The sequence below is a fragment of the Hyaloscypha bicolor genome (assembly GCF_002865645.1).
Source record: "Hyaloscypha bicolor E unplaced genomic scaffold K444scaffold_87, whole genome shotgun sequence".
Classification (NCBI taxonomy): domain Eukaryota; kingdom Fungi; phylum Ascomycota; class Leotiomycetes; order Helotiales; family Hyaloscyphaceae; genus Hyaloscypha; species Hyaloscypha bicolor.
This window is the reverse complement of record NW_020194589.1, coordinates 2,545,658-2,558,343: the sequence shown is the minus strand read 5'-3', so window position 1 is coordinate 2,558,343 and position 12,686 is coordinate 2,545,658. Positions and strand designations below refer to the sequence as shown.

The following is a 12,686-nucleotide window of genomic DNA, read 5'->3' as shown; positions in this document are numbered from 1 at the left end:
CCCGCATGCAACTACAGGCTCTGTTATCGGGAATTCAGCGATTGCATCCGCAGATCTCCTGGGAGACCATTGGTGTAGCGGTGGCTCTGTGCAGCATTATCCCAGGCCTCTGGTGGCTCAGAAGGTCGTGGAAAGCGTCACCCTCGAACTCCGCCGAATCTGAGAAGAATGAGGGAGGGATCATGAGGTACACTGCAGAGACAACTGGCAAGATTTGAGCTCCCAGAACCTTCAGAAACTCTCCTGACCATGGTAGATGCCGAGGCAACAGACCCGGGACTTCTGAAGAAGCATTCAGAATTAAAGTCGTTCAAGACCACCCAATCCGAATACTCTAACGTCCGCGTATTCTTCCGAAAACATCCACAAGCCGACAAGCTCCCCAAGCCTCCTTTACCGTTACTTGTATTTATCCACGGCCTTGGTGGGTCGTCTGCGCAATTCGCGAGCCTCCTCACTTCTTTAGTGAACCTATCTTCTTGTTTGGCAATAGATTTGCCTGGATGTGGAAGGAGTGCATATGAGATAACTTCTTGGAATGCCTATACCACGGATGCTCTTGTAGAATTACTTGAAGTCATCGTCGGCGAATATCGTGAGAAGGACCAAAATGTTGTACTTCTTGGACATTCGATGGGGGCCTCGCTAGCAGCTCTCTTGGCGACAAAGGAAACCTTAAATGCTACCGTGGTGGGTTTGGTGGCGATTTGTCCCAAGGCGGAGCCTCCCAGCGAGAAGCAAGTGTCTACGTTCAGGAAGCTTCTTTGGGTACCCAATTCCGTGTTCGATCTCTGGAGGCAGTGGGATCGACGCGGCGGAACCGAGAGTTCGAGTGTTCGTCGGTTTGTGGGTGAAGACGCCAGTTACGAGTGCAGGAAAATGCAATTCCGATTTAATGAGCAATCGAGGACCGCGGTCTGGAGAAGGATGGCTGCCGGTAGTCTTCCAACCTTCGGAAACCACATTTCGAACGGGGGTCTTCCTGGAAAAGACGTGTGGGCGGCACTTAAAGTTCCGGTATTCTTGGTTGGCGGTGAAATGGATAACATCACAAAACCTGCCGAGTTGGACAAGATAGCCAAATTTCTTGGAAAGTCTCACCCAGATCAAATCGAGGTTGACAAGGACAGCCAGCCAGTTAATGACTCCGCCGCTCCAGTTCCGGTCCCCTCTGCCAACGGCAAGGCGTCTCCCAGGCCGATTGAATCCATTCGGGAAAAAGAGTTTATCGAGCCCGATCCGGAGACATCGGAATCGCACGAGGATCCATCCACTCCGAACGAGGAGCCCTCTGTCATTCCTCCGCAGCTAGCGAAGCCTAGTAAAGTCCTCAAACGAATTGTTCTGCCCGCTCCAGCCACACACGCGCTTCTGTACCAACCGACCGAGGTTCGTGTTCTTGCGGGACTGATATCGGATTTTCTATCTAGCCAGATATCCCCACGGCTTGGCCTTGGCTGGCAATTGCAATTTTTGGCGCAGAATTCCAAATGGGATGTCAAAAATCTTGCGAAGTGGCAGAAGGTGGCACCTGTGTCTGATCTCATAGCCAGCACTTTCAGAGCCATGAAGACTCTTCGAGAGGTCGATGAGTAAGTGATAAGTTACTCCTATGTTTGTTCTTTCAGAGATATTGTTCAAGCTTTTCTTAACAAGGCAAATATTGACTGTCCGCTTACGATAGCACCCACTGCCCTGAGATATTTGTGAAGAAATGGGGCTCCACCATTAAGGACGTGATAGATATCAGTCACGATAGCCCTGTTTATGACTCTCGCGGGCTCGAATGCGGCGGCATACATTATCAGTAAGTGAAAAAGAGATTGTCTCATGCCATCACATTCCCAGACTCTTAGGTCATTACTAACTTCGCCTGCTTTTCCAGCAAATTCCCAACCATCAGCAAGATCCCTCCCTCAGCTGAGGAGGTGGAAGGGTTCATAGCTCTTGTGGATCGGCTAAGAGAAGAGCAGAAAAACAGAGCGGTAGTAGAGGAGTGGGGTGACCACTGCATCGGAGTCCACTGCCACTATGGTAAGTTGATGTTTATGTCAAGAAGAAAATACTAACTTCGTGATCCAACAGGATTCAACAGGACTGGATTCTTCATCGTATGCTACCTCGTAGAACGACTTGGCTACGACGTGCAGGCCGCTATCGACGAATTCGCGAAGCAGAGACCGAACGGCATAAAGCATGCTCATTTCATCGACGGGCTTTTCGTCCGGTACTGCAAGGGATTAAAGAGGGCGCCGACTATGTGACATTCTTATGATGACATGATTAGATGAAGTTTGTACAATAATATTGGATCGATGGCTCTTGTGAGAATATATTTGGATACCCGCCATTCATTCATTGATTGTAGATTTTGATTGTGCCCTTGTACTCTCGATCTTATTACACATGGGTTATTCGTTTCTTGATATCAGAAAATCAGACAATTGCTTGAAAACCGGCAATCTGTCCGAAGGGAGCCGAGCCCGGGGGGGTTTAGCGAGCCCCTTTTCAGTTGCGAGACATGTGACAATAATCCGAGTCGATCTGAGAACATCACTGCGATGCCGAATGAACAACTCCTCAACCTCTTCTGACAACTTTTTATATTTCTCGCTTCTACGACACGACTGAAAAGAAAGCTATATACTGTGTTGCCTACCGCATATAACCAACAAAAATATGATCCAATTAAGGACGTATCCGCTCCATCCTCGGCAACGCCAACTAATGCTATGCTCTACCGGAAGATCTCCCCCCAAACGTGGCCCTGGGGCCATTTATCTTACAAAATGAACTTGATTCAACACCGTCCCCTTATGAAGTCATCCCGCTAAGTATCGTCTTCAAAGACTTGCTCTTTCTCCTCGATGACTCTTCGCTATCATCCTGCCCATTGGATGATGGCGGCGATGAGTCGTCTTTATCCTTCTTCTTCAACCGATGGACGAAATCGAGCCCATTGATGATACTTCTTGAGCGAGTGGTCTCGCTATCGGTGATGCTGCCAGGCCGCTGCTTTTGATTTGCTGGAGTCATCATCAAGCCCATCGGGAGATGCTTCTGGTTTTGGCCAGGAGCTGGCAAAGAAACGACACTTGAGGTCGCGCTGGGAGTGCGGGTCAATTGGTTTTCACTTGCGAAGGAGCGCCGCGGGCTTCTGGATCGATCAGAGCGAGTGACTGAACTGGACCTATCGCTGTTGTCTCGGGAAGTGTCTAAAGCGGATGAGGCTAACACGACTGAGCTTGTGGCAAGTTCCCGTAGGCGATTCTGCTGAGCTGTGCTAGGGCGGTGTTTCGAGAACTTGTTGCCGATGATTGCCCCCGTGTGGGAAATCAAGGCCCTTATGACGTCCTTTTTGATAGTTTGAGCAAGGTCCAGGTTTGACCATGTTTTGTTCCGATATTCAATGGTAGGTAACTTGAACTGCACAATCTGGTGTCAGCTGGGCATTCAACCTCCGAGTCACTCGGAAGGGGAAATTGTTGAGGCTTCACAATTCGCGAGGCGCTCAGGCAGGAGAGAATGGAATGAGTGAAATCCACATACCACGAAATCATGAACATCTTCGATGTTGCGATCCCCTTTTCCTTTATAAGAAAGGCACAAGACCACGGACGGTATCTTGACATAGGCCAAAGTCATATATTCCGAAGCCCGAGACATCATCTTTGTCAAATCATCAGAAGGCTGCTCTTTTTTCTTGTGGCTGTTTCGATGAATTCCAAATCTCTTAGATTTAGTTTCGCTGTTCACAGACTGAGAATCCTGCAGCGAGTTGATTGTCGACGCTCGACCTAGAGTTGGACGTGAACCAATGCTAGACTGCAAGCTTTCTGCGGACGCCTTCTTCCCTAGTGTCTTTGTCGAGGAGAAGCGTGAGCTCGACGAGCTTTTGCCATTCGATTGGAACAAGCGGAAATGATGACCTTCCATCCCAGGGGAAGACTTTGTCTTTTGCGAGACTGCAGTTTTAGGCCGAGCTTCCGAGGTCATCGTCGGGTGCAACCGGAGTTCTAAGGAGCCTGCTCTAGTGCTAGAAGCAGACCCGCGTTTCTCTGTGCCAGAGATGGTCAATTGACTTGAGTTCCCCGTGTCCGCCTCACCCTCTTCATCGTTTTCAACAGGCTGCATGTTCTTGACCATAAAGGGCGACTTGGTCTTCGAGTCGCTTGAACCAGGAAACATATAGTCGAAGAGCCTCTTTCCAACCTCACGCTCAAGCTGGATTTTCATTGGGAAGAGGTTGACTTCAAAGTGATCCATCACCGGAATTCCGGCAATCGCCTCAAGCATGTACCAGTATACTCTCAACATATACTGATTGCCTCCTTCATTGAAAGCGCCTCGCTCAGCATCTGTGTACGGAGCAAACATTTCAGGATAGATCGCGTCGGGTAAGAGATTGAGTCCCACGATCTTGCCAATTTGCATCAGGTTGATATGCGATCCGTCAGAGTTATCGGTCCGATCATACTCAGCTTTTTGAAGTTGGAATTCCATCAGCGGCTCGTGGTTATCTCGGATCAGATGCCAAACAATCTGCTGAGATGAGATATTCCACCTCAACAAACCACTCGACTGGGATCCGTCATACTTTCTCTGAGAAGTTGTAATAGCTTTCATCATGAAAAACAATTCGTCTTCGCAGCTTGTCAAGTCTTTGTCAAGCGCAAGCCTGTCTTCCCAACCTTGTTTGTCCAGGTACTTGGAGTTGATTTGGAATTGTGTTTTGATTTCATCCAGTTGTCGGATCCGTTCTTGCAGACGGATAACCATCTCTGGAGCACCTCGGAGATCGCTGAAATCCGAAGCAAGCATGATCTTCTCCAGGCGTTCAGTTCTGGTCTTCTCCAATGGTTCACTGTACATGAGGAGATCCAGCACAATGATATACATTGCATAATACTGGGCTGAGTTACAAATGGCACGAACCTGGGGAAACTCAACCCAGAGGTGGTCCATCCGGCTCTCCACATTATTGGGGCTCGCAGCATGGTTCCCGTCCGCGCTGATCTCGTCATTGTATTTAAGTCGTAAAGTATTGTACTTGTCGTAGCGCAAACTGGCTGACGTTTTCTGCACAACGCGCTTGAAGCCAAAGGGGTCAACTTGGAAATCAAACATGACTTCCATAGGCACCCAAGGCGGCCAAGCAGATCCTGCGGGGACGCCGTAATGATTTCCGGAGTACATAGAAAGCAGTTGTGAAGAGAACCATTTTTGATGGGTGACAAAGAATTGTGTGCTGTCCATTTCAACCGCGAAGCGCCGTTGCACAAGACCACTCACATCATCGAAGATGCGATCCTTATCCATGACTTCGATAACCTTCAGTTCCATTCCCTTTGCTGTGACCAAGACGACTGCTTTAGGATTCTTCTCACTTTGAAGCTGGATTTGAGGCGCAATGAGCCGCAGGTGATAGCTGCTCTGAGCCATGAAGTCGCCAGCAATGTTCGCATCCAACTGCTCGTGAGAGACTCTCTCACTTGTTTCCTGAGTCTGAGGATCATCTACAGTGACGAAACTCTTTCCATCGGCAAGAATTTCTCTTATACGATCCTCGATGTCTTGAGACGCAACATCTTCACCCTGAAGTGCGGTAGGGGAACTTGCTGTTGCGGAATTTTCGGCTTGTGTATTTGTGCCCGGCTTTGCAGCTGCCTTCCCCTTATTTTGCTCTTCAACAATATCCAGAATGAACTTAACGGCGCGTCTTGAAAGATAGTATACAAAGCCACGTCTTTGACTGACTTGATGGATATATCGGAGGATGATGTTCCGTAACATATTATTCCACTTCAGCTGCATGTTATGGATAACAAAGCGATTGTTGAAGTCGCTCACGAATTCTGCCCCAGGATTGGTGTCCATGCCCTCGGCTTCCGGGTCGTACTTTTCGGGTGACGGGGTCTCGCCGTCGCTGTCGACATCAATGTCGCCATCTGGGACTGCTCTTTTCGTATTGGTTTTTACATGCATGGTCATACGATGCATTATAGACTCCAAAAAGATCTTTTTGTCTCGCAACACATCGCCATGTTGATTCAATTGCTCGAAGTCGTTCTTCAAAGTGGTGTTATTCTCATCCTTGATGTGTTTAAGCTCAGCATCTCCGAGAGCTTGAGTGTGAGAATCCATTTGTTGTTGGAGTTGGTCCAAACGGCTTTGAATCAGCTGGCATTGAACACGGCGAGGATCGTCATCCTTGCTCATAATGCAGAAATGCGTTGGCTCGTTGCCAAACGTGCTAGTTCGATCTGGATCCCCGGATATTGTGTCACCATGGCCGGTCTGCCGGAAATATGTAAAGCGTGGAGCGTAGGCAAGCGGCATTATCTTTGTGTCGGGGTTTGCTTCTGAAGGCAAGATCCAGTCTAGTTCGACGAAATCATCCATATCAATCCAACTGAAATCGTTGTCTGGTATCTCAAAGTGCGATAAGTCCGTGGCACCTTCTTCTTGTTGTGAAACAAGAAGACTAGGGGCGGAGGCTTTCCGAAGATCTTCTGGTGTGGTACCTGCAATGCTGGCTGCTACCGCTCGGATATCTGCCGATATCAAGTCGAGCTGGGCTTGATGCATTTTCATACCAGTTGTCTTGCCTTGTGTCTTTCGTCCCTTGTCTTGTGTGTTGAACTGTTCGCGCCTCTGATGCACGTCCAGCATAAAACTATCGAGCCTCATTTTGATTCCAGTAGCAGAAACAACGTCTTCCGAGTAGTCCTCCGCATCCTTGTGCTTGTAAATGTGGCTTAGGAAAAGGGGAGCTAGTAGGAGGCTGTATTTGACAGTGGCAATATGTCTGCCGAACTTCTTGCTGGACTTTTCGAGACCAGGCCATAAACTCCCTTGGCGGATGGGAAGTGACATAGTGCCATTAAACATGGACCACCAAGCGAAAAAGTGCGTGAAGAATCGAGGAGTCAAATGGACCGTGTTGTAGCTCTTGGAAGACTCTGTGTTAGTGACAACCCATTCTCTGTCCACAGGAGCTTTCACAGCTATTGACATGTGAATATGGTGACTTCGGAAGCCCCTGAAAGCATCGTATTCAAGACCAGGTGGGGCCTTTGCGAATTGTGGTTCTTTAAAGACGACGTTATAGTGAGGCTCAAACTCAAAGGACCGCCGGTGTCCTTTCTGCTCCAGATTTCTCTCAAACATCAAGCCTGCAAGCCACTGAACATTTCCTGAGAGTTTCATAACTACCTTCTTGAACGATGCGCCCCGCTTGAAGCTATCTGCACTAGAAACACTATCATCATCGCGGTTGTGCCTTGTTGTGCCACGGGCTTGGTGGCTGTAATCCGGAATCGCAAGAATGTATTCGCCGCTGTCCACTGTCATGAACTTCTTGGGATCTTCATCTCGGCATATGTTCCACCTCACGTCATTTCGCCAGCACATGAGGAATCCCGCACCGTTTCCGGTAACCATATACGGATCGCGAGTTCCCTTAAGCATGAGGTGGACATCGCCATCGCCCCGCCAAGCAACCTGAACGCGAGAGTGGAAACTGAGCCGTATTTTGTCCCAGAATCCAGTACGATCCGATGGATCGACCTGAGGCTTGGTGAAGCCTTCGATCACCATCATCATGTCCTGAATTGCTGGTTGATATGAAGCACCCCAGGTTATTCTGGTAGGGTAACCAGTATTGATATCCACGGTGATATCCGAGTATGTCTTCACTGGCGAAACAGTCCTTCGAACATCAATAGCAAATCCACCCTCGTTTGAAGTCTCCGGCTCGCGATTCTTTGGAGGGATAATATTGACTTTGACGTGGCGAGTCGATTCAGGACCTCGATATTCCTCTGCAATGACAAAGTCCGTCTTGAGTGACCATGCGGGCAACCTTGCTGACTGCCCAGGTTTGGTTGCTGGGACATGGAGGAGAGGTAATGGATAGTCTCGGAGAGTGACCCGCGCCTCTCCCATGTCTATCTGAACATGCAGAGGAACGAGCAGAGAATATTTCATGTCGTACGGCATGCCTTTCCCAACACGATGGATGAACTCCGGTAATTGGCTCATGTGAAATGAAGGTTTATCGATGGTGATGTGAAGGTCGCTGATCAACGTTGTCATTAAGGCCGGCCGTTGAGGCACTTCTAGGATTTCTTCCGTTTCTTCCATATCGTCAGGAAGCTCATCAGGTCCCCAGAACACACCACGTAGCTCTTTCATGCCATTTTTTGCCGAATTGGAAATGCGGTCGATTCGTTGTTTCCAACTTTGAGAGTTGTGGCGTTGCAACCTTTCGTAGGCCTCTGCAATCGAAATCTTAGCAGAGCCACTCATTCCACATGTGCCTTCTGGATCATAGCGCAACTTGCGGCCGCGGTGAGACCTCGATCGGCCATCCCGGGATGTGTTGTTTTCACTCTTGCTCCGCTGTCGAGCGCTATCCTTGTTGGTGCTACGGCCACGTGGGTGAGCCGATTTGGCACGGAATCGTAGGGAATCCTTCTGTCTCTCCTCCTCTTCAATCTTCTTGGCTTTGACTTTGAATGCTGCCTCACGTGCAATACGCTGTCCTTGCTCCACCAGACCAGCTCGGTATATTGCGGCCAATTTCCATTCAAATGCACCATCCTCGAGCTCAAACAGTAATGCTCTGCTCCGCAGCGAGATTTTGGGGACATGTTTTGGGCCCTCTGGGAATTTTTCGAGAATATACTCGTTTGTTCCAGTGACGAAACGATGGTGAAGCTGCTGGACAGATTTGAACGTGTTCATGAAATTGTCGAAGACTTTGTGAAGAATAAGTTGATGAGGAACAGCTAGTCTTATAGCCTCCGTGTTCACGTCGATCATCCGCTCGTCGTGCAATTCGCCATTGCTGTGCTTCCGTCTGTTGTCACGTAGATCAACTCGAAGAGTTTTCACACTGACGATCCTTGCCCAAACACGCTTCATTTTTGGGGCTTCAGCATACAACCGAGCAAGCTTGGCATGGACGAAAGGGGCCGACCACCTATGTCGGCCGGCTTCCATCCCATATATCTGTAGCATCATGGGGGGGTCGGCTGGCATGTCACCCTTCACTTGTACCAATGTCGACCGCACGTCCACGGTCACGAACTCTTTTGCGTTAAACGGATACACCGCAGAATCTTTCAATTGCAGATCTTCTGGAGATCTCAAGGGGGAAAGGTGGTCAGCACCACCAAAGACCCGCGCGGCTGCTCGTGCCCGCTCCGCTTCCAATACATCGGCTTTGGTGCGAACGAAGGCCTTCCTTAATACTGTGGTAGCAACTCCAACTGCGTAATGTCGATAGAGCGAGTATTGAAAAAGCAGTGTTCTTACGTGCGAATTGACATGGAAGATTGGCCCTTGGTTGTCACTTGATGTAGACAATGCCACTTCGAAGCGTGGCATGGCAACAAATGGTGATGCTTCCCATTTTTCGGTAGACTCGACCACAAATGCCTCCAGACCTCGAATGTGAACAGCTAAACGGCGGCCATCACTAGGAAGTTGTTGATGCTTCTTCCGCGGCGATTGTGGCATTTTCAAGAATGTTTCTGGATCTGGGGTCAAAGACCGACTCCCCGTTCTTCTTCGGGAGGCTCTTCGGTCTAGTGCTTCGGATTTTTGAGCCCGGTATTCCGCTGTCCAAGACTGCAATTGTAATGCTACGCCTCGGGTGTCATCAGAGATGTCTTCATCAACTCCAGCGACTTCCGCGCTGAAGTCAGAGCCCTGTATTGAAAAATGTAACAACCAAGCCGGTATTGCCCTAACAAAATTGGGGTCACGAGAGGTTTCCGCATGAGCTTTCTTCTCAGGCTCAACATTCAGTCGCAGTTGGCGAACTATCTGACGAACTCCATCGCTGATCTCTGGTCGAATCATGTGAATTGAAAAAGTCTGCAAAGTGCCTGTAGCTACAACATAGACTTCCGGATTCGCACTGAGTTGGACTTTCAGTTCCAGTGACTCGGTCTGAAGCAAGTCAAAATGAGCTCCCGATGATGTTTGGTAGTAGAGGTCATGAGACTGCAACCTGAGTGTCGAACCCAGGCTGTAATGTAGTTCTCCTACAGCTGAATGCGAAGATTCAATGTCCAAAGAGATCGAAGAGATGGAGGATATGATCAAGTCGAAGTCGTCTTCTTCTGCCGTCTTTTCGACGGGTGGAAGTGCGATCCGTATCACGGGTTCATGCATCGAGAATTTGACATTGGCCTTGGGTAGTAATCTAGAGATGAGAATGTGTCTCCGCGGTAACGTCCCACTCCTGGCCTTCGGTTTAGGCTGGAGAATAGCCAACAATAGAGGTAGATGCTTGGGATCCAGGTCAACAGACGGAGAAGTGATGACCATATTAGCGAAGAGGATATTAGCATTCCGTTCATCTGCACTATTGTCCCCACCGAACTCAACAGTCTTCGAAGGGAGAGTGGTTCGGACTGTCGTTGTCGCCATTGGAATATACATTAACCTGTCTGTCTTGCCTCGTCCTTCATCAACACCGATTGAAATTGATAGGGCTGCGACTAAGGCTTGGTGTGCAATGTCCTTGGAAGAGAAATACATTCGATGCGCGGGAGACTTCTGATCCAGCCTGTGCAAATCTACCCCAACCTCTTTCATGGAAGCATTCAAGTAGAGTGGTGAGCCGTGGGGCTGAACAGAGCTGATTTTCTTGGTAAACCCAACAAAACTGACGGCAAACTGCACCTCTTTGATGCCACGAAGGATAGAGCTCACAAATTCTTTTGAATCTGAGACAGTCCGCACCAGGTTCTCTTCTCGGCTGCCAGGTCTGTCGAGTTCCTCGAGCAGGTCCTGGACAGATATGTCTGCACCCACAGGCTCCGGCGGGGCGTACAATTTTCGACACCCCTTGTACCGATTGATGCAAGTATTGATGTCATCATACGGTATATGGACCCGGCCTAACTTCAGCGAGATAGCAGCATCTCTAAGGCCGTCGAGGTCCTTGTATAACAAGCCGTGGATGTTGAGTGTTGCATGATCCAGAACTTCCAAAGAATCCCTGCCTTCTGGAGTGAAGAGCACGCTGCGCATAGTAAGCATCCACTCTGCTGGACGCTGATCCTTTTTGGCTTTCTTGACATGGGAAAACATCCTCCCTCGGTCGACCATCTTGCGTCGGGTATCCACTGCCATTGTAAAGCTCCCAACTTGAATATGCCCCACGTCAACCAACGTCAGTGAGGAATTCGAGGCCACCACGTCCACCATGCGAATCCAGTTGATGTTTCGATGAAGGCGCTTTATTCGGTCCTTGATACCAGTAAGTCGTTCCCAGCTCTTGCTCCTGTGTGGCCCGGAGCTGGCTTTTCGTGACAATGGTTTTCGTTTCGGCTCGAATTCGCAATTGGGCCCATCTGCGCCTTCGACCATGCCGTTGGCCTCCCCGGGATCGCCATTCTTATCTCCTTCGGCAGCCTTCAAATCCACCGTTACAGCTAATTCCGTCAGGACGATACTGAGCCATGTTGGTTGCGCAAATGTAGGTCGGTGTAGATTTAGGCCGAGGCCCCTGATCTCTATCTTTATGCCATCTTTTGGAGTGTATGCAAGCCTTCTCAAAGATAAGTAGCCGATGCGCTGAATGGAAATGCCCGTGAGGATTCGTAGGACGGCGAAGAGTATGAACGATGACAAATATAAGAGGACGACCAGTCCAAAGATGAAGGAGGGATTCAAGAGCGCCATTTAAACCCTCAATCCTGGAACGCCATTCGCAGCGCAAATCTCGTCGCCGACTGGTAGGATAGGTGAAGCTCCTCTCGATGTCAGCTCCGTGCAGATGCAATTCCGGCAGGAGACAGTGCTGCCATTCGCAGTTTTGTCCTGCACAAAGAACCGTTGAGCTGGCCCAGTACACTGTTTACCCTTCCGCTGCTACCGACGTATGATGCGGGCGGAGGAGACGGACCAGCATAGTTCACCAGAGCTTCCACTGATTCGAGAAGAGAACTAGCTTGGGGTGAACGAGTTTCGTGGGAGAGCTAGATGGAGGCGGAGGCTCATTTTGTTGATAGTCGGAAATGACGTCTTGGAGTCGAGGCTCTGCACAAGCTCTCAAACGGCCGTCGTCAATTTTCGAGCCAAACCAGTGTTAATCGGCGCCGTCGAGCGGTAATGAGGGTTGTTGGGATATGCTACTCTGTTCTGGTGATGACCGAGACCGTTTGATAGCGAGGCTGCGCTATGATTGACAGGGGTCTGATTGGGCAAGGATGTAAGGTTTCCGGACATCCCGAATTGGGCATCCAGATTCGACGGTATGAAGCTGATCTACAAGCATCCATAGCGAGGCTGGAACAAGCTCATTTTAACTTTCTGTTCAAGTGACACAAAGCCTTAACTCGATTACTTGTTGCTATAGTTGTTCTAAAGGAGTCGATTATCTCTGTCAGTCTTCCATCAATACTTTCAGCACTGCACGGACCACTCATTTCAGGGGCTATGTTATCCAGTTGATATGGTAGAACCGTGGCTTTGAGTCCTTCTTTCGAACCAACCCTTGTTTGTTATATATTCTATCGAAGGTAGATGACGTTGAGGTGAACGTTCGGCGAAGATGCCAAGTATTCAGGTGATCTGCCCCATTTCTTGCCGACGGCTGGCTGCCGCTCAAGTGGTCATGTATTAGCATCTGAATGGATAGGAGCTGACCTCCCGTATCATTGTTC

General features: G+C 49.3%; 2 protein-coding genes across 2 annotated transcripts; one reads left to right on the top strand and one right to left on the bottom strand.

Moving 5' to 3' along the window:
- Positions 1-166: 166 nt before the first annotated feature.
- K444DRAFT_613863 (uncharacterized protein) lies at positions 167-2,350 on the top strand. Its single transcript, XM_024880429.1, has 5 exons — positions 167-207; positions 257-1,592; positions 1,685-1,807; positions 1,886-2,034; positions 2,086-2,350. The coding sequence occupies exons 1-5, from the start codon at positions 183-185 to the stop codon at positions 2,262-2,264; spliced, it is 1,812 nt and encodes a 603-aa protein (XP_024735977.1). The 5' UTR covers positions 167-182; the 3' UTR covers positions 2,265-2,350.
- Positions 2,351-2,579: 229 nt separating this feature from the next.
- Positions 2,580-12,143, bottom strand: K444DRAFT_613861 (uncharacterized protein). Its single transcript, XM_024880428.1, has 2 exons — positions 3,550-12,143; positions 2,580-3,426 (listed from the first exon to the last, which is right to left on the bottom strand). Exons 1-2 carry the CDS (start codon positions 11,701-11,703, stop codon positions 2,815-2,817), a joined length of 8,766 nt encoding a protein of 2,921 aa, XP_024735976.1. The 5' UTR covers positions 11,704-12,143; the 3' UTR covers positions 2,580-2,814.
- Positions 12,144-12,686: the final 543 nt, after the last annotated feature.